At 41.3% G+C, this 20,782-nt stretch overlaps 1 protein-coding gene across 1 annotated transcript in view; it reads left to right on the top strand.

Annotated features, from left to right (window-relative positions):
• Positions 1 to 20,782, top strand: part of usp34 (ubiquitin specific peptidase 34) — a 74,588-nt gene that overhangs the window by 46,397 nt on the left and 7,409 nt on the right. Inside the window, exons 38-69 of the mRNA XM_050043909.1 lie at positions 671 to 775; positions 904 to 998; positions 1,238 to 1,542; positions 3,548 to 3,711; positions 3,864 to 3,929; positions 5,036 to 5,182; positions 5,631 to 5,687; positions 5,833 to 5,910; positions 6,035 to 6,129; positions 6,266 to 6,438; positions 7,442 to 7,592; positions 7,705 to 7,783; positions 7,864 to 7,917; positions 8,021 to 8,116; positions 8,219 to 8,283; positions 8,375 to 8,450; positions 9,540 to 9,587; positions 9,696 to 9,761; positions 9,868 to 9,948; positions 10,140 to 10,225; positions 10,948 to 11,116; positions 12,734 to 12,808; positions 13,416 to 13,567; positions 13,665 to 13,818; positions 14,761 to 14,805; positions 15,053 to 15,157; positions 15,739 to 15,886; positions 16,657 to 16,961; positions 18,041 to 18,370; positions 18,850 to 19,007; positions 19,243 to 19,321; positions 19,962 to 20,088. Coding sequence (XP_049899866.1) covers positions 671 to 775; positions 904 to 998; positions 1,238 to 1,542; positions 3,548 to 3,711; positions 3,864 to 3,929; positions 5,036 to 5,182; positions 5,631 to 5,687; positions 5,833 to 5,910; positions 6,035 to 6,129; positions 6,266 to 6,438; positions 7,442 to 7,592; positions 7,705 to 7,783; positions 7,864 to 7,917; positions 8,021 to 8,116; positions 8,219 to 8,283; positions 8,375 to 8,450; positions 9,540 to 9,587; positions 9,696 to 9,761; positions 9,868 to 9,948; positions 10,140 to 10,225; positions 10,948 to 11,116; positions 12,734 to 12,808; positions 13,416 to 13,567; positions 13,665 to 13,818; positions 14,761 to 14,805; positions 15,053 to 15,157; positions 15,739 to 15,886; positions 16,657 to 16,961; positions 18,041 to 18,370; positions 18,850 to 19,007; positions 19,243 to 19,321; positions 19,962 to 20,088 — 3,934 coding nt within the window. The remainder of the gene's footprint in view (positions 1 to 670; positions 776 to 903; positions 999 to 1,237; positions 1,543 to 3,547; positions 3,712 to 3,863; positions 3,930 to 5,035; positions 5,183 to 5,630; positions 5,688 to 5,832; positions 5,911 to 6,034; positions 6,130 to 6,265; positions 6,439 to 7,441; positions 7,593 to 7,704; positions 7,784 to 7,863; positions 7,918 to 8,020; positions 8,117 to 8,218; positions 8,284 to 8,374; positions 8,451 to 9,539; positions 9,588 to 9,695; positions 9,762 to 9,867; positions 9,949 to 10,139; positions 10,226 to 10,947; positions 11,117 to 12,733; positions 12,809 to 13,415; positions 13,568 to 13,664; positions 13,819 to 14,760; positions 14,806 to 15,052; positions 15,158 to 15,738; positions 15,887 to 16,656; positions 16,962 to 18,040; positions 18,371 to 18,849; positions 19,008 to 19,242; positions 19,322 to 19,961; positions 20,089 to 20,782) is intronic.

Below are 20,782 nucleotides of genomic sequence, written 5' to 3'. Positions count from 1 at the left end.
GTAGTAGAGCGGTTTGCAGTAGTGATTAAATTAATAAACTGTAATGCAGAGAGGTTGTGCCCATAAGTAAACTACTTAGAAGTCAAAAACCTCCACCTTAACTTAATGTCACATCATGGCTGTCACCCCTGCTGCAGATGGTTGGTGGTAACCTGCAGAAACTCTGACTGATATTTAGAATTTAACTTCACAGAGCCTGAAATTTATTTTTCAGCAGGGGGAATCGTCCCCTTAAATGCTTCACATTTTAACGATTTAAGTATCGTTGCGTCTTCGTTACCTTCGAACGAGACATTTGTATCTACATACGGAGCAGGTCCATTTCCACAGAGTCTGCCATGTTGTTCTACAGTAGCCCAGAAAGGACAAACTAAACACTGGCTCTACATAGGGCCATTTTTGTTTTCGCATCAACCATTGTAGTTGTCGTATACCCTTGGCACACAGGAGTAGTGCTGTACATTGGTCCATCAGGTTTGCATGCATTTTTTTAAAAAAAATTTCCAGATTATAAGTGCTAGATTTGCAAAGGCCGATGAAATTATGTGCAGACCTCGCAATCCAGCACAGAAATGCAGGCTCTGCTTCAGTTTTTGAGGATCTTACTGAGTGCAGAATGTGTGAACTTTGCCATCATTGGTGTAGTTTAATGGTATCGTGTGTTTTGAAGGTGGAGGACTATGAAGAGGAGCCTCTGTTGAGGACGGGCTGTAAGGAATACTTCTGGCTGCTCTGTAAACTCATCGACAACATCCACGTTAAAGACGCCAGCCAGGTGGGAGCCTCACTGATCACAGTACTGATGATCATATTGATCTGTAGTCGGTTGATTGAAAACAGTTGGTAGTGTTTGTGTGATGTTTTATTGAGCTGTTGCTAGTATTGGTCTGTTTGAACTCACAGAAGGTCTCTCCCTCTCTGTCGCTGGCCGGCTCGATGCAGACCACCCTGCTGGACCTGGACGCTCTCGCTCGACACCTCGCCGACTGCATCAGGAGGTCAGACTGTCGCACACTCAACATCGGAACTTTACATACAGTAAACTGTAACTGTGCAATAGTTTGATGCATTGACAGCCTGCAGGTGTGATGAGCTGTGACCAACTTCTCTCTACCAACAAGCTTTGTGATCAGCTCTATAAGAAATAAACTGACTTGTGGTGAACTGTAGAGCATGTTGTCCAGTCGAAAAGTATAACACCAACCCGCAATGACCTCAGTCTTCTTCTCTCCTCCAGCCGTGAGATCCTAGACCAGCAGGACGGCACGATCGAGGACGATGGGCTGACCGGCCTCCTGCGACTCGCCACCAGCGTCCTCAAACACAAGCCTCCCTTCAAGTTCTCCCGCGAGGGTCAGGAGTTCCTGCGCGACGTCCACAACCTCCTCTTCCTCCTGCCCAGCCTGGCCGACAGGGCTCAGCCGAAATGCAAGTCCCACGCTGCCCGGGCCGCTGCCTACGACCTGCTGGTGGAGACGGTGAAGGGCTCAGTGGAGAACTACCGGCTGCTCCACAACTGGGTCATGTCACAGCACATGCAAGGTGAGGACGCTGGTTACTACACTTTTTGATTGGTTAGCTTGTTACCAGCAGAACCTGGGATCGGTTGCACAAAACACAGTCAGTGAAGATTTTCCTTAAAGTCCAAGATTTCTTTAAAATAAAATTGTTTGCCCAAAACACCCTTAAAGGGATAGTGCACCCAAAAATGAAAATTCAGCCATTATCTACTCACCCATATGCCGATGGAGGCCCTGGTGAAGTTTTAGAGTCCTCACATCACTTGTGGAGATCGGCGGGGGGAGCGGCTAGCACACCTAATGGCAGACGGCGCCCCAGACTAACGTCCAATAACACAAAATTGAATCCACAAAGTATCTCCATACTGCTCATCCGTAGTGATCCAAGTGTGCTGCAGCCCCGACATAAAAAGTTGTTTCAAAAAATGTCATATGAACTCTGTTTTTAGCCTCACTGTAGCCTGTAGCTCTGACTGCTTCTCTGTGCTCCTGTGCTCCACGTCTCGTCAGTACTGATGTCCAGATTCTCAAGTGCAGGCATCGCCAATTCCCAGTCTGAGCAGCAAAGACTTTCCTCATCCGTTGGCATTGCTTTGCATTTGAAACAACTACACCACCAGGTTTCCAGTGCTCGACTCCGGTATTCTGCGGCTGGCTGAGGCTCATGAGCTGCGGCAGCTGCTTCGTCCAGTAGCCTGAGTTCCGTCCGTATACTCAGGCTCAAACAAATACGGCTCAACAAAGAAATGCTGTTCCTCCTCAATTTCAAAGTCTTCAGACATGTTGGGCTGTCCTTTGCTAAAAGACCGTAGTGCAAATTATCTTTTAGCTCTGTGGTTACGTTGTCTCCCTCTGCGGTGCACGTGTCACGTGATGTAAACACGGGTGACAAGCTCATGCTTTCGCTGGTCTCGCGCAGGCGCGCACACGTGAACGCGGAGCACAGAGAAGCAGTCAGAGCTACAGGCTACAGTGAGGCTAAAAACAGAGTTCATATGATGTTTTTCGAAACAACTTTTTATGTCGGGGCTGCAGCACACTTGGATCACTACGGATGAGCAGTATGGAGATACTTTGTGGATTCAATTTTGTGTTCTTGGACGTTAGTCTGGGGCGCCGTCTGCCATTAAGTGTGCTAGCCGCTCCACCCGCCGATCTCCGCAAGGGATGTGAGGACTCTAAAACTTTACCAGGGCCTCCGTCGGCATATGGGTGAGTAGATAATGGCTGAATTTTCATTTTTAGGTGCACTATCCCTTTAAGTCTACTCCTTAAGGTTTCCTTTAAATGTTCATTTAAGTATTTCTGGTTTTCCCCATGCCCTGGTCTTATACTTCAAGAATCCCTGGACCGTTGCACAAAAGACCTTAGTAACCAATGCAAGGCAAAAAATAAACTCAAGGTACTTTTGACTAAACTTGACTCACTAATATCATCGATAACCACCTAAATTAAATGCAGATATTTTGGATTGAGGTCGATTTACTTCAGAATAAATCCTTTGAAGCTGCATCAAGTGATTTTGTCCACTTAGGTGGTTAAAAACTTCAAACAAGCTGACAGACACACAACACTGTATGACCAGCTCTGTCCACATAATGGTCCAATATTCACTTGATTATAAAAGTAGGAAACTCTTCTGCAAGCTACACTCTGTGTCAGAAGTCCTCAGGGACAATGATCTGACTCAATTTGAGCTTTGCTACAGTGAATCCAGTTTCTGTGAGACATTGTCCCTCTGGTGGGAATGATGCTGGAGAGACTGGGACAGCCTCAATGAACTACACAGTAAACGTGTTTTAAAACTACAACAGTGAGCTGAAATGGCTGAAAAGCTCCAGAGCTGCAGAGTTGGTGAGATAACAATCTGCTCAACATAACACTCACGAGTTAATGTCAAGACATGGTGATTAGCGTAGGTTTTACAGGGACATGTGCTTTCTGGCAAAAGTGCCACCAGGTACACCCGAAAAGCCTCTGATACACACGCTGAACATTAAAAACGTCATGTGGTATTCTTCCTCCAGCCTCTCATGCTCCGTATAAATGGGACTACTGGCCCCACGACGACGTTCGGGCTGAGTGCCGCTTCGTGGGTCTGACTAACCTGGGAGCAACCTGTTACCTGGCCTCCACCATCCAGCAGCTCTACATGATCCCTGAGGCTCGCCAGGCCGTCTTCACTGCCAAGGTCAGTACCTGCAAGACAAACTGAGGGCAGAACACCCCAAAAGAGCATCATTCACATTCAACACAGAATATAGATTCTCATCTTGTGTGTGTGTGTGTGTGTGTGTGTGTGTGTGTGTGTGTGTGTGTGTGTGTGTGTGTGTGTGCGCGCAGTACGCGGAGGATATCAAACACAAGACCACGCTGCTGGAGCTACAGAAGATGTTCACATATCTCATGGTGAGTTTTACATCTGTTCCTCTGACTGTCATCCTGTACTTTGCATTTTATTAACGCCACAGAGATCAGTGAAAGCAAACATGAAAACATGTTTTTCATCTTCTTAAAGATTTGTGAAAGAGCAGTCGGATGTCAAACAATTGTACGTTAAAACGTTAACACTTAAATATGTAAATGTGTATGTCAAAAACAGCATAGGCAGCCCTAGACTCAAGTGCAGTTCAGTTTTTTATCGAAACCCACTGTGAGGCTCAAACTGAACTTAAAGGAATAGTTCACCCAAAACAATACAAATTGTATATGGTTCTTACCTCCCCAGGCTCCCTGTGGTTCCAGAAAAAGTTTTCTATCGAGTAGCGTTAAGAAGAGTGGAGCACCCAAAAACTGAGAGCATATCAGTGCAAAGGACTTTGACGAAGGCTGAACAAAAAGCAACAAAAAATGTTATAAAATGTCTGAAAATCTTGCTGAAAATTCCCGTGCAGCATTATCCAAGTGTCTTTTATCCATATTGGGGCTGAACTAATGCTGAACAAAGCATTTCCTTCCTTTAAAGCAAATTGTCTTCGCTCACAGGACGACACAATGATTACGTTATTTGTCCATTGCCCCCACCATCATTGTTTAAGTTTCTTTTTAATTAATACTTAGTGAAATGATGGACACTACTGAGAGAGCATACCGACACGATAATGGCGGAAAATTTGGTGTCAGACAGGAGTCAGGTTAATCTCCAGGGCTGGTACCTGCGGTTATTTCACAGGCTAGTTAATAACATGTCNTTTAATCATTACATTCATATCAGAAACATGCAGGAGACTAGTCGCCTAATGGACCTAAATGACGACTATCGGTTGACTAGGAATTTTTATCCGTGTGCAGCCCTAATTTCCTGTGACCCCTTCATGATAATGGTCAACTTGTGTTTCTCTAGTTAAATACTTTATAGTGAAAACAGAATTTTGATTTAGCATGTCCATAAAGTAACATGCAAAATGTTGCTTCTTCATTGTTGGTGAAATTAAAAAAGGTTCAGACAGTCTGAATCAACCACACAACTGTTACATCATCTAAACTCTCCATTTCCTCCTCCTGTGACTGTTCAGGAGAGCGAGAGGAAAGCATACAACCCGCGGCCATTCTGTAAAACCTACACGATGGACAAGCAGCCTCTGAACACCGGGGAGCAGAAGGACATGACGGAGTTCTTCACGGACCTCATCACCAAGATAGAGGAGATGTCCCAGGATCTGGTAAACACACTTCGCACAAGTCTGACCAGTAACGACTCCTCATTGAGGCACAGAAGCTTATTTGTGTCTATTATTGGGAAATATTTTTATTTAATTTGTGATTTACATCTTGAAACATTTTGCAAAAACTGATGATGTGGAAATGTTTCTAATTTTTTTATTCGTAATGTTTCTGAATTCAGCACTTTGTAGGAATAAAGACAACACATTCCCTGATTACAGAATTACCCAATGATGACAGGAGTTGGTCATAAAAAAATTCAGGAACCCTGATATCTAAATGAATTCAATGCTTCAGAGTTAAAGAAAAAAAAGCACATATGCAAAAAGGACAAATGCACATTAGGAAGATTTTGAGAAGCAAACAAATGATAAGAGTTATTTTAAGTTAAAGTTTGAATGAAAATGTGAACAACTGTAACGAATGTCACCTTATTTGCTCTCTCAGAAAAATACAGTGAAGACTCTGTTTGGAGGCGTCATCACCAACAATGTGGTCTCTCTGGTGAGTCTGAACATCAAAAGAAGCTCAGCATTTTCCTAGCGTAGTGCCAGGGGTTAAACTAGTCTCATTCAAGAGTTACAAAGTTGACCTAATGGTGAATTTCAAATTTGAGTGTGAGTGACACTTTGTGTCGTTTGTCCTGCAGGACTGTGATCACGTCAGTCAGACTGCAGAGGAGTTTTACACAGTAAGGTGTCAGGTGGCCGACATGAAGAACATCTACGTGAGTCTCTGAAACACATCAGTATTATCAGCTCTGAAAAATGTTTCTCAAAGCCTTTTCACGCTAACCAAATGTGCCATCCTGCAGAAAGTCAGAACTGTTTCTTTTTGTTCTCTTTCTTCAGGAATCTCTGGATGAGGTCACCATCAAGGACACGCTGGAGGGTGACAACATGTACACCTGCTCCCAGTGTGGCAAGAAGGTCCGCGCGGAGAAAAGGTCTGTGGGTCATGTAGAAAAATAAAACCTGTGAAAACTTCTTTTAGAAATCTTGCAGTTTGATACGTTTTCATGCTTTAAACGTGTCTGATAATCTCCGTCCGTCTCACTGCATCCTTCGTCTCTCCTCCCACAGGGCGTGTTTCAAAAAGCTGCCACGCATCCTGAGTTTCAACACCATGAGATACACCTTCAACATGGTGACGATGATGAAGGAGAAGGTCAACACCCACTTTTCCTTCCCGCTGCGCCTCGACATGACGCCCTACACCGAGGACTTCCTCATGGGCAAAGGAGAGCGCAAAGAAGGTTTGTCCAGACATCACAAAACACTGGATACACTTTAAGTCTTGGTTTTGACAATACCTCTATACATGGAGAGATAAAACGATTAGGAAAAAATTAAGTAAAAAAGATGTTAATAAAAAATTGATAATAATAATAATAATACAAATAACGATAATGATGATGATGATGATGGTGATAATAATAATGATGAAGATAAAGTAAAAATGTATTAAATAAAAAGACATTTTAAAAAAGTATTTACAGCAAAAAATAAATAAGGAATAAAATGATAATATTAAAGAAAGATAAAAAAATAAAACAGAGAGCTAATAATAGTGATACAAAAATCTACGTAAAAATTAATTAAGAAAACACAAGTTACACTAACTATAAATTAAAATAAACAAATAAAGATAAAAAATTAAATTTATAGAGATGGCAAAAGTGATGCAAAAATCCAAGAAAAAGTAATTATTTACCAAAAAAAAACAAAACACAATTTAACAGCAAAAAAAAAAATCACAATAAAGGATAAGAGAAAAATAATAATAAATGAAGATTAAAATAAATATAAATGGCAAAAGTGATAACAAATTCTAGGTAAAAAATTATTAATTAAAAAATAACACAGCAAAAAAATCACAAAGGATAAAAGAAAATAATAAATAAAACTTAAAATTATATTGTATTTATGTATTTATTTATTTATCTTTTTAATCAAATTAAAATTCAATTTACAGTAAAAGTTTTTAATTAAAGGATAAGGGAAACATGTATTTTCTAAAAGGAAAGGTACATTTTTTTAAATGAAGACTCACAAAGTCTGGTCACACATCAGAGACGATGTATAAATCCAAATTTATGTTACCTGACTTTTACAAGAGAAAAATTATAATAGAAACACCAAACAGACCCAATGTGAGAACGACAGTTTTATTAAAGAGACTAAATAGTTTCTGAAAATCTGTGTTTTATGTCATGGAAGAAAATACAGTTTCTGAGCTGTGTCTGGTTAATGCTGCAGGTTTTCGGGAAGAGGGCGAGGCAAAAGTGACGGAGAGCTACGAGTACGACCTCATCGGCGTCACGGTGCACACGGGCACAGCAGACGGCGGACATTACTACAGCTTCATTAGAGACATCGTTAACCCACACGCCTACAAGAACAACAAGTGGTGAGGGCAGAAGCACGTGAACTGAAAATAATGATCAGATTTAAGGAACTGAGTGTGACAGCAGTTACAGTTTTAAGTTGTGCAGTTGGATGTAAAAGCAACATTCTTGCAGGTACCTGTTCAACGATGCCGAGGTGAAGCCGTTTGACTCGGCCCAGCTGGCCTCTGAGTGCTTCGGTGGAGAAATGACGGTACGAGCTGCAGTCAGAGGAAAATAAAACATTAATTTATCTGTCACGTTGGATTTCACTGACATTACTTTATCTTTCAGACGAAAACCTACGACTCTGTCACGGACAAGTTCATGGATTTCTCTTTTGAGAAGGTGAAGATGATTTCCAGGCTGTTTTTTTAATTTATTTATTATTTATTTTCTATTACCACGAATGATCCAAAAAGTAATAACGAAGCATTAATTGAACTTGCAGACACACAGTGCCTACATGCTCTTCTATAAGAGGGTGGAGCTGGAGGAGGAGAACGGGAAGGACTTTAGTTTTGATGTCTCTCCTGACCTGCTGGAGGTACCGTGGGTTTACTTTTTCTCTTTTTAAGTCTGAAGTTTGTAACTAAGTATGCATTTATTTCATTATATTATTCAATTTACACGTCTGTGTCTCTTTCAGTGGATTTGGCACGACAACATGCAGTTTCTCCAGGATAAAAATATATTTGAACACACTTATTTTGGGTGAGTAGCAGACCCATTACTTGGGCATTATGACAGAATAAACCGATCACCTTCCACTGTTGCTTTTATTTATTTTTATTTTTTCTTTCAGTTTCATGTGGCAGCTCTGCAGCAGCATCCCCAGCACTCTACCAGACCCTAAAGTTGTCTCCCTCATGACCGCTAAGGTGAGAAGTAGTACAGGTTCAAACATTTTTTACCTTTATTGTCAGGTTTGACACTGAAGGATTTTATTTTGACAGTTAAACATGGTTATGGTAATTAAGAAAAACAAAATGAAAAACGCTTTTTGTGACTTGAGATTTGAGCCTAGAGCTAAAAAGTGGGTTTCCAAGAAGTTAATTGACAATTTGGATAATCTGTAAATTATTTAAGTGCTTTTTTTTTTTTTTAGCAAAAATTGCTCCAGTGTTAATTGTATGCCCAATATATTCTGCAGAGCTTGTTTAACAGTAATAATCATAATTATAATAATGATAATAACCTAATTTGTAGAGCTGAAACCATAAAGTTATTTCCAAAGTGAATACAATTAAACAAACGAAACAAAAGTGATACTTATAAAACATGAGCATATACACTAACATAAACACTTAAACACAAATATACCTGTAAGCATTCATACATATACACATGGCTCCATACATACAATTCATTTTTCCAAAGCCAAGGAGCAAGAACTGAAAAGGCTCGATCAAGGCTTTGTCTTTAACGTGGACTCTGGAACAGTTAGAAGACCCAAATTACAGTAATCAAGGTGGGAGGATAAAAAGAGCATGTATGACTTTCTCTGCGTTATTGAAGGACAGACGTGACCCTACATTTGGAGATGTTCCTCAGCTGGTAAAAACAAGACTGAACCACATCCTTTACATGCTGCTCCAGGCTCAAATCACTGTCCGGAATAACACCCGAATTTTTTACACCTGATTTTATGTTCGTAGTGAGGGGGCTGACGAGTGGTTGAATTAGTTTTGAGATATGTTCAGGGCCAATGATGAGAACTTCTGTCTTCTCAGAGTTAAATTTTAAGACGTTTTGGGTCGTATAGCAACTGTGAAGAGAAGTGATTAACTGGTGTCAGTGGGTCGAAAAGACAGGTAGAGCTGTGTATCATCTGCGTAGCTATGGAAAGAGATGTTGTGATGACTTATGTGTCCCAGGGGTAGCATGTACAGGGTGAACAGATCACCCACAACAGATCACGACAACACATGAAGTGCATTTCTTTACTGTAAATGTTCCTGTCTTTGCAGCTCAGCACATCATTTGTCCTCGAGACTTTCATCCACTCCAAGGAGAAGGTAAATCACACTCACTGTATTTAAGGGCATTTGGTGTCTGACTGCTAAAACTCTGTAGCCTGAAGACAAACTGACTGATGTGTGTCCTTCCTGCTCTGTAACCTCCAGCCCACCATGCTGCAGTGGATTGAACTCCTGACCAAACAGTTCAACAACAGTCAGGCCGCCTGCGAGGTGCGATCACAGCTTTGACAAATATTTTACCTCTGTGCTGAAGGATTTTCTTGTTTTGGTGTTATGCACTGTACAGTGTTTTAGTTTCACCTTGCTTCTGTTTCAGTGGTTTTTGGATCGCATGGCTGATGACAACTGGTGGCCGATGCAGATCCTCATAAAGTGCCCCAATCAGATTGTTAGACAAGTGAGTCATTTATCTCATATAACTTTACTGATACATAATGTTCCACATTTCTCGTTTCTGTCTTTCCTTCCTGTTCCTAGTTTTCCCCTAAAATGTATTTAATGTTTAAAGTTTTAATGATCAAAGTTCTACCTTCATATTGTTTCATGTCACAAACACACATTTGACTCTCGCCTGCTTCTGTCCTCCAGATGTTCCAGAGGTTGTGTATTCATGTCATCCAGAGGCTGCGTCCGGTTCACGCTCATCTCTACTTGCAGCCCGGCATGGAGGATGGGTACGTCACACCTGATTGGTCAGCTGTTCAGTGTTGTACTCTTATTTTCGTTCTTAATCCTGAAGAAAATCAAAACACACAACACGTGATATAAAAGGAAGTTGGTTGAGTTTCCATTCCTCAAATATTTTTGACGTTTGAAGAATTTGTTTTGTTTTACCAGATCTCCAAAAAGTTGTTTCATTTTTTCTCCCAGTCGAGCAGTTTGAATTCTGAATGCAAATTTTAAAACACAAAGCAAAGACTAATTACAGCTTCTCTTCTTCAGGATAAAGAGGTACATTTGAAATAACTTAAACTAGAAATATTTGGAGCTTATTTAGCGTTGGGCACGAGAAGAAGAACAAATGTAGGGTCAGTTTAAGTGTGCCATTAGAGGTGTGCAGCACAAACAGACAGTGTTGTGTCTGTGGTATCAGGTGGCGACAGAGATCCAAACAGGAGCCATGTGTCACTCAGTGTCTCCGTCACTCTGGACTCTGGGAAAGATTTTAGGCTCCACATTACTGACGCAAACAGAGTCGAGAGGGATTCAAGCATGCACTAATGGGAACAGGCCAAACAAAAACTTTTCCATGACTTTTGCATGTCTTTTTCTGTATGTTAGTATGTTGAGAGCAGCTGAAAACGGGAGTCAGGTTCCTTCTCTGTGTGTTTACATACGCGGCCACTGAAGCATATCTAATGATTCTGAAACCGTCTTTCCCTTTTCTCTGTCTCAGCTCCGACGACATGGATGGCCCGGTGGAGGACATTGGCAGCCGGTCCTGCGTCACTCGCTTCGTGAAGACGCTCCTGTCCATCATGGAGCACGGCGTCAAGCCCCACAGCAAACACCTGACTGAGTATTTCGCCTTCCTCTATGAGTTTGCCAAGATGGGAGAGGAGGAGGTCAGTCTGAACTACTTAGTCTTATTCTGAAAGACGTTTTGATGACACTTTACTTGAAGGTATCTACATAAGAGTGACATGACACTGTCATAACTATGACATGACACGGTTGTGACATTGTTTGGGTTGTCTTGATTATGACAACTTGACATTAATCAAAGTGACATTACCAGAACTTGTCTTTGTCATGACAAGTTGACATTAAATTTGTTTGGGATGTCCTTATAATGACAACTTGACATTAACCAGGATGACATTACCAGAAGATGTCTTTTTGTCAATGTCAAGTTGTCATTATAAGGACCTCCCAAACAAATTTAAAGCCGCTACAAGGAACTTTTAACTGGATATGCAAAAGTCTCTGGTTTCTGCTGATGTCTGTGCGTGACCTACAACAGCAAATGAGACCATCGGTGTGAAGATAAGCTATTTCTATATAGTGTATATCCATACCTTTAGGAAACTGTCTCCGGGTCCGCCCCAGGTCGCTTCCAGGAGGAAGCGATTTACGGCACTCAGACGGCACATGTCATCTTACCTAGCTGCTTACATTTGTAGTGACTCTTATAAATAGTCGCTATTCCTCCTCCTCGACCCGACGTCCACGGGGAGTTAAAATAGCAGCAATCATCGGGTAAAAGTTCTGTGAAAGCACTGGACTCACCAACAGTCAGCCACGTCTCAGTCACACAGAGAAAATCCAATCCTCGGGAAGTCAGGAAATCCTTCAGGATAAACGTTTTGTTCACCAGCGATCTAGCATTTACCAGCCCAATCCTGGCAGGAGCCGGCGGGTCCACAGCGTTAGCTGTCCGGGGAGCCACACACAGAGGCCGCAGGTTGCACAGATTCACGCTGCGCCAGCGGGGACGAGGAGAGCAGGGGCCGCGGGGCTGGAACACCTCATCCGGGCCGACGACAGGTACCAGCCAGGCGTCGACAGGGTCCAGCGAGTGCCGAGAAATAAAGAGGCGAGGCACCGCTCCATACTCAGTCCAAGAAGCCGTGGAAGTGCTCGCCAAACAGGCCTTCAGCCTTACCAGCCGACCGTTGTGTTTACCCCGGCGGCAGTGGCGCTTACGCCGGAGAGGTGGAGCTGGGGCGCAGCAGAGGTGAGCTGGGATCCCCGATAGGAGCGGGGGCAAAGTTTTCCCGTCTTGTTGTTTCATTCATCCCCAAAACAAACACATGCGCGAGCCAGGTAAGCGTCTTTACGACAATACTCGCTAGAGCTCATGGGAAATGTAGGCTTCATTCCGGCAAAACACTACCGCTTTTGTCCACGGGGTCGCCAAAATCAACTCAAAATGAAAGTTCCTTGTAGGGGCTTTATTGTCAACTTGTCATGACAAAGACAACTTCTGGTAATGTCACTTTGATAAATGTCAAGTTGTCATAATCAAGACAAAAACCGAATGACATTTAATGACAGCACTCATAGACATTTATGACATGTACATAATGTTGACAAGTTCATGACAGTGTCATGTCACCCTTATGTAGACACCTTCAAGTAAAGTGTTACCGATGTTTTACTAAATGCTGGGAAAGCACAGTCGTTAAAAGTGTTGCAGATCTTCACGAACCTGAAGTCACTGGTGTGTTTTGTGTCTCCAGAGTCAGTTCTTATTGTCACTACAAGCTATCTCCATCATGGTGCATTTCTACATGGGAACCAAAGGTCCTGAGAATGTAAGTTAACACTGATTACATCTTTCTCTCTTATTAAATGTCATGATTGAGTCTGCAGCCCTGTTTTAGAGTCATGCTCAGTGGTGGAGGAAGTTTTCAATTAATTCACTCACGGCTGGAGTGTTTTATTTATTTTACATTAAAATAAACATTCGTTACATCAGTCCTGACTGCTACACTTTCTCCTCAACTGAGGGGTGTTCAACTGACGATTCGAATCTCCAATTTTAAGGAGCAGCCCTACCAGACTATTATTATTGATGCATTATCATGAGAACTGAGTTTAATGTTATAGCTGGTAAAAGTGCAGCTTATTTTAACTGCCTAAATATACTTTTTGGTCATGAAATCTTTAACACTGCATCATATTTGATAAATTGATCACGTGTTCTTTGTAAAATCTTAACCTGTAAAGTAACTTAAGTTATCAGATAAATGTTGTGCAGTAAAAAGTACAATATTTAAGTATAAAGTACTGAAGCAACATTGAGTAGATGTACTCAGTTACATTCCACTGCTGTTAATGACACTGTATACATAGTGATAGATGACATGTATGTGAAGGGATTATAAGGAGGAGTAAATGAGGAGTGTCCTCCTCTCTCAGCCTCAGGTGGAGGTGCTGTCGGAGGAGGAGGGAGAGGAAGAGGATGAGGAGGAAGACATCTTGTCTCTGGCGGAGGAGAAGTATCGTCCTGCAGCTCTGGAGAAGATGATTGCACTCATTGCTCTGCTGGTGGAGCAGTCTCGCTCTGAGAGGTACGAGTGCAGCGCGACATGGATGTGATGGAATAAATGTTACTCTCTTTAATGCTGCAGGAGTTCAGACGACTCTCTTTCTCTTCCTGCTCTCCAGACATCTGACTCTGTCCCAGAGCGACATGGCAGCGCTGACCGGAGGGAAGGGCTTCCCCTTCCTCTTCCAGCACATCAGAGATGGTATCAACATCAGGCAGACCTGCAACCTCATCTTCAGCCTCTGTCGCTATAACAACCGCCTGGCAGAGCATGTAGGTTCATAACATACACACAGAAAATGAGTCGATGGTGGCGTTTGCATCAAAATTCTTTTTTAACCTCCAACCTAAAACTTTAAGATCAACTAAGATAATAAGATTTGCCTTTATTGATCCCCAGAGGGTAAATTCGGTTGTCAAAACAGAAAACAAGTACAGTTACATAGCAAAAAGTAAAATAATAAATAATAAGAGGTACAATACAAGTCTAGTATATGAACATACATGCAGAGTTGTTATAGTTTTGTACTTTTCGTTAGTGTATATTTTTATTTCATTTTTATTTTTTGTTTTCAAATTAGTTTAGTTTCAGTTAGTTCCCAGAGTGGGTGTGCTTGTTTCAGTTTAGTTTTTATTAGTTTCAGTATTAGATTTAGAATTTTTTATCATGACATAGCATCTTCCAAGATGGCAGCCTAGTCAGTCCTTTCTGTGGGTCTCAGTACCTGAGGTCTGAGATTTAATGTTTTTATTTGTGATATTCTGTGTCAGTTAAACCTGAATGAGTGGTTCTCCTTAAGACCACCGTATTTAGACATGTGCTTGTTTTTCTTGAGCGGCCACTATGTTTGAATAATTGTTGTTTTATTGTGGATGTTTGTATTATATGTTGCATTTGTTGCATTTTAAATGTGTTTTGATTGGCTGCTACCTCGACCAGGTCTCTCTTGTTAAAGAGATTTTCAATCTGAATGGGACTTCTTGGTTAAATAAATGATTTAATACATGGGGTTATTTGTCAGGGGAAATGTTTAAGAAGATAATAGGTATCACAATACAAACACAACTCCTAGCCGTTTCTCACACCTAGTTGTAGTTTTTAGTTAATTATAATAACCTTGACACATTTCTACCATCACACAATATACACTGTCATATCCCCCGGCCCTACAAATAGTTGTTCTAATATTAAACGTATAATTCTCCTCCTGACAGATTGTGTCGATGCTCTTCACCTCCATCGCAAAGCTGACTCCTGAGGTAAGCAGGTTACTCGGATCATATTTTTTTTAATGCAAAGTTCTGACACATCTGTCAAACTGTTGTATTATTCTTATTATTTTAAATAATTTATTCGCTCTGTGGAATCACGAGCACCCCAACCTCATGCAGATTTAAGCTCATAATGCGTCTCTGTTATTACTGTGGCGCTCATACGACGTCTGACGCTAAATAATCTGAGATCTGAGTGTATAAGAAGCTTAACCGTTTTCTTTCACTCCATCAGGCTGCTAATCCTTTCTTCAAGCTGCTGACGATGTTGATGGAGTTTGCAGGCGGACCACCCGGGATGCCCTCCTTCGCCTCCTACATCCTGCAGAGGATCTGGGAGGTAAGACACTGACACAGAAATGAAATTATCTCCTCTACTTCAGATACTTGACAATAATCTAGTCAGTGGAATCATTAGTGACAATAGTTTTAGCATCTTGAGTTTATTTTACCATCTTTATAAACATTCTTTGCCCTTAGTTTTATCTGTTACACGTCTTTAGATAAAATGTGTCTTGTAATGAGAGAGGTCTGGCCAAAATGGTGGCATAAAAAATGACAAAGACAATTTTACTAAAACCCCATGCAGATTATTATAGATTATAAAAAGGTATAGAATAGATGATTAACTATAAACTTGACTCATTGCTGATGAAACATTGCTTTAACATGACAATTAAACAGATGAAGTTTTTTGGTAGATTAAGTCCAGAGTGCATGAAAATGTGGTTTTCCCAATTTCAGAATCGACTCATTTAAGCTGAACCTTCACTCGTGTCGACTTCCTCTCACTCTCAGTTTTATCTATTTAGTCAGTGTCAACACCCCGACTCATGGCAGGAGCATCACTCCCACACAGACAGGTTGTGATGCGTTTGTTTTGTTCTGTGTGCCTTCATGTTTGTGTGTGCTTCCCTTCAGGTGATTGAGTACAACCCGTCCCAGTGTCTGGACTGGCTGGCTGTCCAGACTCCCAGGAACAAACTGGCCCACAGCTGGGTGCTGCAGAACATGGAGAACTGGGTGGAACGCTTCCTTCTGGCACACAACTACCCCCGAGTCCGCACATGTAAGAGCCTCAGTTATACACTCCAAATACTGCAGTCTTTTTACCAGATGCTGTTTTTAACAGTGTAAGGACCTGATCACACAGAAAGTGCTTTAGCAGCTGGAGGCGCCTTTTTGTCATTAATGAGATTGAAGCTTGTTGCTTGCGTTTTTTGGGTTGTGATGCGCTTCGCGTTTCTGTGGTCTAAGCACCTGCCGTTTGGCTCTGAACTTCTTCTAAAACGACTAAAAAGACCTCTCGTTTTTCACATTAATGTTTAAACATGTTTATTTTAAATGCACGTGCAGAAATGCCAGCTTCAGGATTTCTGTAACGTTTATTTGTTCACTTTTACTGTAGGCTACTGACCCCCTATAGACTTCAATTGTATTCGCTAAGCTAAGCCGCAGTGCTAACCGCTGAGACCCAGCCACTGGACGCACAGACACAAAAAAGATATCGATCATGTTGTCTCAATATGAAAATGATAGAGCAAGGGCATAACTCCCAAATCGTCGGAGTATTCCTTTAAGGCTTAAAGTTCTGCTTGTGTAAGGGCAGGCCACTTGAGTGACAGTCTGTTTTTCTGGATGAATAAATAAACATAATTAGCATTTTGCTGTTGTAGCTTTATCTTTGCAGAGATTAAAGTCCAAAGAACAAGATGGTTCATCAGTGTAAAAACATAACCTGAGCAGAAACTGCTTCTACTTCTTCATTAGAAAATTAGAAGCGAGTCATTACTGATAAATAACAGACAATGAAAATAAAACTGTCTCTCCTCCCTCCAGCGGCGGCGTACCTCCTCGTCTCCCTCATCCCCAGCAACTCTTTCCGCCAGATGTTTCGCTCCACGCGCTCCCTCCACCTGCCGACCCGCGAGCTGCCGCTGTCACCCGACACCACCGTGGTCCTCCACCAGGTGTACAACCTGCTGCTGGGGCTGCTGGGACGCGCCAAGCTGTACGTGGACGCTAGCGTTCACGGCACAACCAAGCTGGTGCAGTACTTCAGCTTCATGACCTACTGCCTCATCTCCAAGACGGAGAAACTCATGTTCTCTGGATACTTCATGGACCTCTGGAACCTCTTCCAGGTACGTTCAGTACTGCCTCTGAAGTTTCTCCGTGTCTTTTTCTTTTATTTACTTTATTTACTTAATATTATTATTACTATTTATTATGTTTATTTTATATATATGTTCATTTTATATTATCAGCGATTCAGTATTTAAAGAAACTGTTATATTTCTAACATCCCAGATGGTGAGACTAAACAAAATATTATTTATTTACATACCTGTCTTGTCAATGGAAGACAAAAGATGCCATTATTATTAAATAAATAAATAAATAAAGAAGGAATAAAAAAAATAAAAAAAAATGTAGTAAAAAAAAAAGCTTCAATTATCAAATAAATTTGGAGGTTAGTAAATATAAATGGACAGAAATGAAAAAAATAAATAAATAATTAAAGTGTTTATTTTTTGACAAATGACTCAGTTTTGTATTGATTTCATATCTTATATTAAATATTTTATTTATTAATTTCTGTTTACATTTATTTGTTTTGTTTTTTTCCTTATTAATTAATTTTTTTTTTTTTACTTGTATATTCAGTTGGGATATAAAAATATGGAATGCTATTGAAGTTGATATTAAATAAAAAGATAAATACATTTCCTATGAAATAAATAAATATGGCTATGAAATAGATCCTGGATAATTAAATTAAGAAATAAAAGTCTGCTGAAATAAATAAAAGTAGTCTTTTGAAAAAACATCCTTTCCTAAATTTAAAATCCTGTTACTTATTTATCTGTATTGAGTCATTTATGTACATTTTTATTTACATTTATCGACATATTTATTGCCCTGCTTATTTATTTTAGGAATTCTTCATAGCCATATTTATTTATTTGGGGTTAATTCAATGTTGATCTAAATGGCGCTCCATATAAAAGCAGATAATGAATTAAATTTAAATAACACACAGTTGTAATAATGTGAAATTTGTCTTCGTAGGAGAACTTAATAACACATAATGTCCATTAATAACCATGTTACAGCCTAATTACTGCTTATAACCACATTATAACTGTTAGTTGCAGCTCCATAATGATCAGTAGTTTCTTGTCTGAATCGTTGCTCATGTTGTCCTCGTCTCCGCCTTCAGCCCAAACTGTCGGAGCCGGCCATCGCCACCAACCACAATAAGCAGGCGCTGCTGTCCTTCTGGTACAACATGTGCGTTGATTGTCCGGAGAACGTCCGCCTGGTGGTGCAGAACCCTGTGGTGACCAAGAACATCGCCTTCAACTACATCCTGGCCGACCACGACGACCAGGAGGTGGTGCTCTTCAACCGCGGCATGCTGCCCGCCTACTACGGCATCCTGCGTATGTGCTGCGAGCAGTCGCCTACCTTCACCCGACAGCTCGCCTCGCACCAGAACATCCAGTGGGCCTTCAAGAACCTGACGCCACACGCCAGCCAGTACCCCGGGGTGAGTGGAGAGGCTGCTCTCAGATCAGTTCCAGCAGAAATTGCTTTGACGATTTATAGTTGAATGTGGGCGTGAAGAGGGTTGGGACATGAAGCGAATCCACGTGCAGACAATGCCAAGTTGATTTGGGCAATTGGGCACTGCCAAGCGTACCCATGGTTTTATAAATCAGAATATCTTTTGCCGCACACCATTTCCTGCTTTTGTGTGCACGTACACTTTTAGTATGGATCCTGCGCACTGTTTTATAAACGAGACCACTGGTCCGTTGGTTTTGGAGAGGAAGAGACCTCTGTAGATAATTATGCTCCGGGTAATAACCTCCTGAAGTATCAGCCGGTTGCAATCTGCAGTCCTCGCCCCTAAAAACACAGCTAAATCCCCCTAAATCTTACACATAAAACATGTATCGAATGTGCCTGTATGTTATGAAAATGATGCATTGATTGTCTGTGCTGTGTCTGTGCTGCACCCTGCAGGCGGTGGAGGAGCTGTTCAACCTGATGCAGCTGTTTGTGGCGCAGCGACCTGACATGAGAGAAGAAGAGCTGGAGGACATCAAACAGTTCAAGAAGACCACCATCAGCTGCTACCTGCGCTGCCTGGACGGCCGCTCCTGCTGGACCACGCTCATCAGGTCGGGACACACGCACAAATTTATACAGTGAAACTTGTAACATGTTTAGCGTCATGTGTAGCCTGGTCAGTGAGGCGGTGTTATTGATCTGTGGAAATGATCTTTCTTTCTGCTCCAGTCAGAGTAACAGTAAATATGTTTAGTCTCTGTGAGAGTCAGATTTAGAGACTGAATATTTGCTTTGAGGAGCTTCTGTGATCTGGATCCTAACACCTGGTTCTGTTGTTCCTCTCAGTGCCTTCAGGGTTCTGCTGGAGAACGACGAGGACCGACTGCTGGTGGTGTTTAACAGAGGACTCATCCTCATGACTGAGGTACAATCTGGATCTCCTCTTTAAACACAAAGTGAATTCTTGTCTTGTGTTACTTGTGTGTGTTTGACTATGCGATCACGTGTGTTTATTTGTGTTACTAATGCGAGAAGCTGAGGAACAACACTTCTGTCCGCCATTTCCTTCCATCAACAGTCGTGGCTGAAATAACCACTATTGCTGCTTTGTTCCTGCTGTAAACATCGTGTCTGGGTCTAAAAGTGCAAACTAGGTTGATAGTAAAATACAACTGAAAGCTGGAATCAAGTAACAGACGCACATTTTCAGAATTTACCGTGTAGTCTAACTTCTTTTCTTACTTTTCTTGAGGCAGTTTCTTTATTAGTCGAGCCTCTGTAGAAATACGAGCCATTGTCGTTGAGGTCTGGGTGCCCTCAGATGGATACAATAATTTTTGTTTCTCCATTTCTGATTCAACAAAGTCAGGACATCAGGAGGATCTTAACGCTGACAGGCTTTTGTGACACAGTGTCACCCAAATTTCACTTATTGGCTGCACTGCATCGACTGTGTATGCTGCCTAAGAATTATGCTTTGCATTTGGTGTGAACCACTACATCAAAACTCAAAACATCTTTGTGATCTGGAGAATAATGCGATGCTCTCTGTCTGTCTTCTGCAGTCCTTCAACACTCTGCACATGATGTACCATGAGGCGACGGCGTGTCACGTCACTGGAGACCTGGTGGAGCTGCTCTCTATCTTCTTGTCTGTCCTTAAAGCCACCCGGCCGTACCTGCAGCGCAAAGGTCAGAATAAAAAGTTACAGAATTACACGAGTTTATTATTCATCAAGTACAATACCTTATATTTTGTGTCATACTGCTGTACTATACTATATATTATACATTTCACCTTATATTTTATATCCTATACTATAGTTTACTACATTATGTCAATATATATTTTACTGTTTTATCAAATTATGGACCATATTATATTAATTTATTAATGCACACAAATCAGTCATAACATCATTGACCACACGTAATATGTTATTCTCTCACACGCGATGTCACTCTTGTCTTGGAGCTTCACTGTTTTTGTATAGTTTATATTTTTACTTCTACGTATTTTATTTTATAAACTTGAATTATTTATTTTCACTCTTCTCTGTTTATCTGTCCTAAATTCATAAATTTAATGTTCAGTTCAGACCAAAGATTCGCGACGAGACAAGTTGAAACGGGCAACTACCTGCAATGCACTGCAACACTCTTAAAAACCTGCCGGTTCACAGGAAGTGACCACCATGAGACGGCGCATCATCTCTAGTCAACAACTCTCTGTGCTTCCGATCTGTAACGTTGACAGGAAGTGACCACCATCAGACGGCGCATCATCTCTAGTCGACAACTTTCTGTACTTCCGATCTGTAACGTTGACAGGAAGTGACCGCCATGAGACGGCGCATCATCTCTAGTCAACAACTCTCTGTGCTTC

The sequence above is a fragment of the Epinephelus moara genome, chromosome 5 (assembly GCF_006386435.1).
Source record: "Epinephelus moara isolate mb chromosome 5, YSFRI_EMoa_1.0, whole genome shotgun sequence".
NCBI classification, from domain to species: domain Eukaryota; kingdom Metazoa; phylum Chordata; class Actinopteri; order Perciformes; family Serranidae; genus Epinephelus; species Epinephelus moara.
This window is presented reverse-complemented; position numbering and strand designations above follow the sequence as displayed.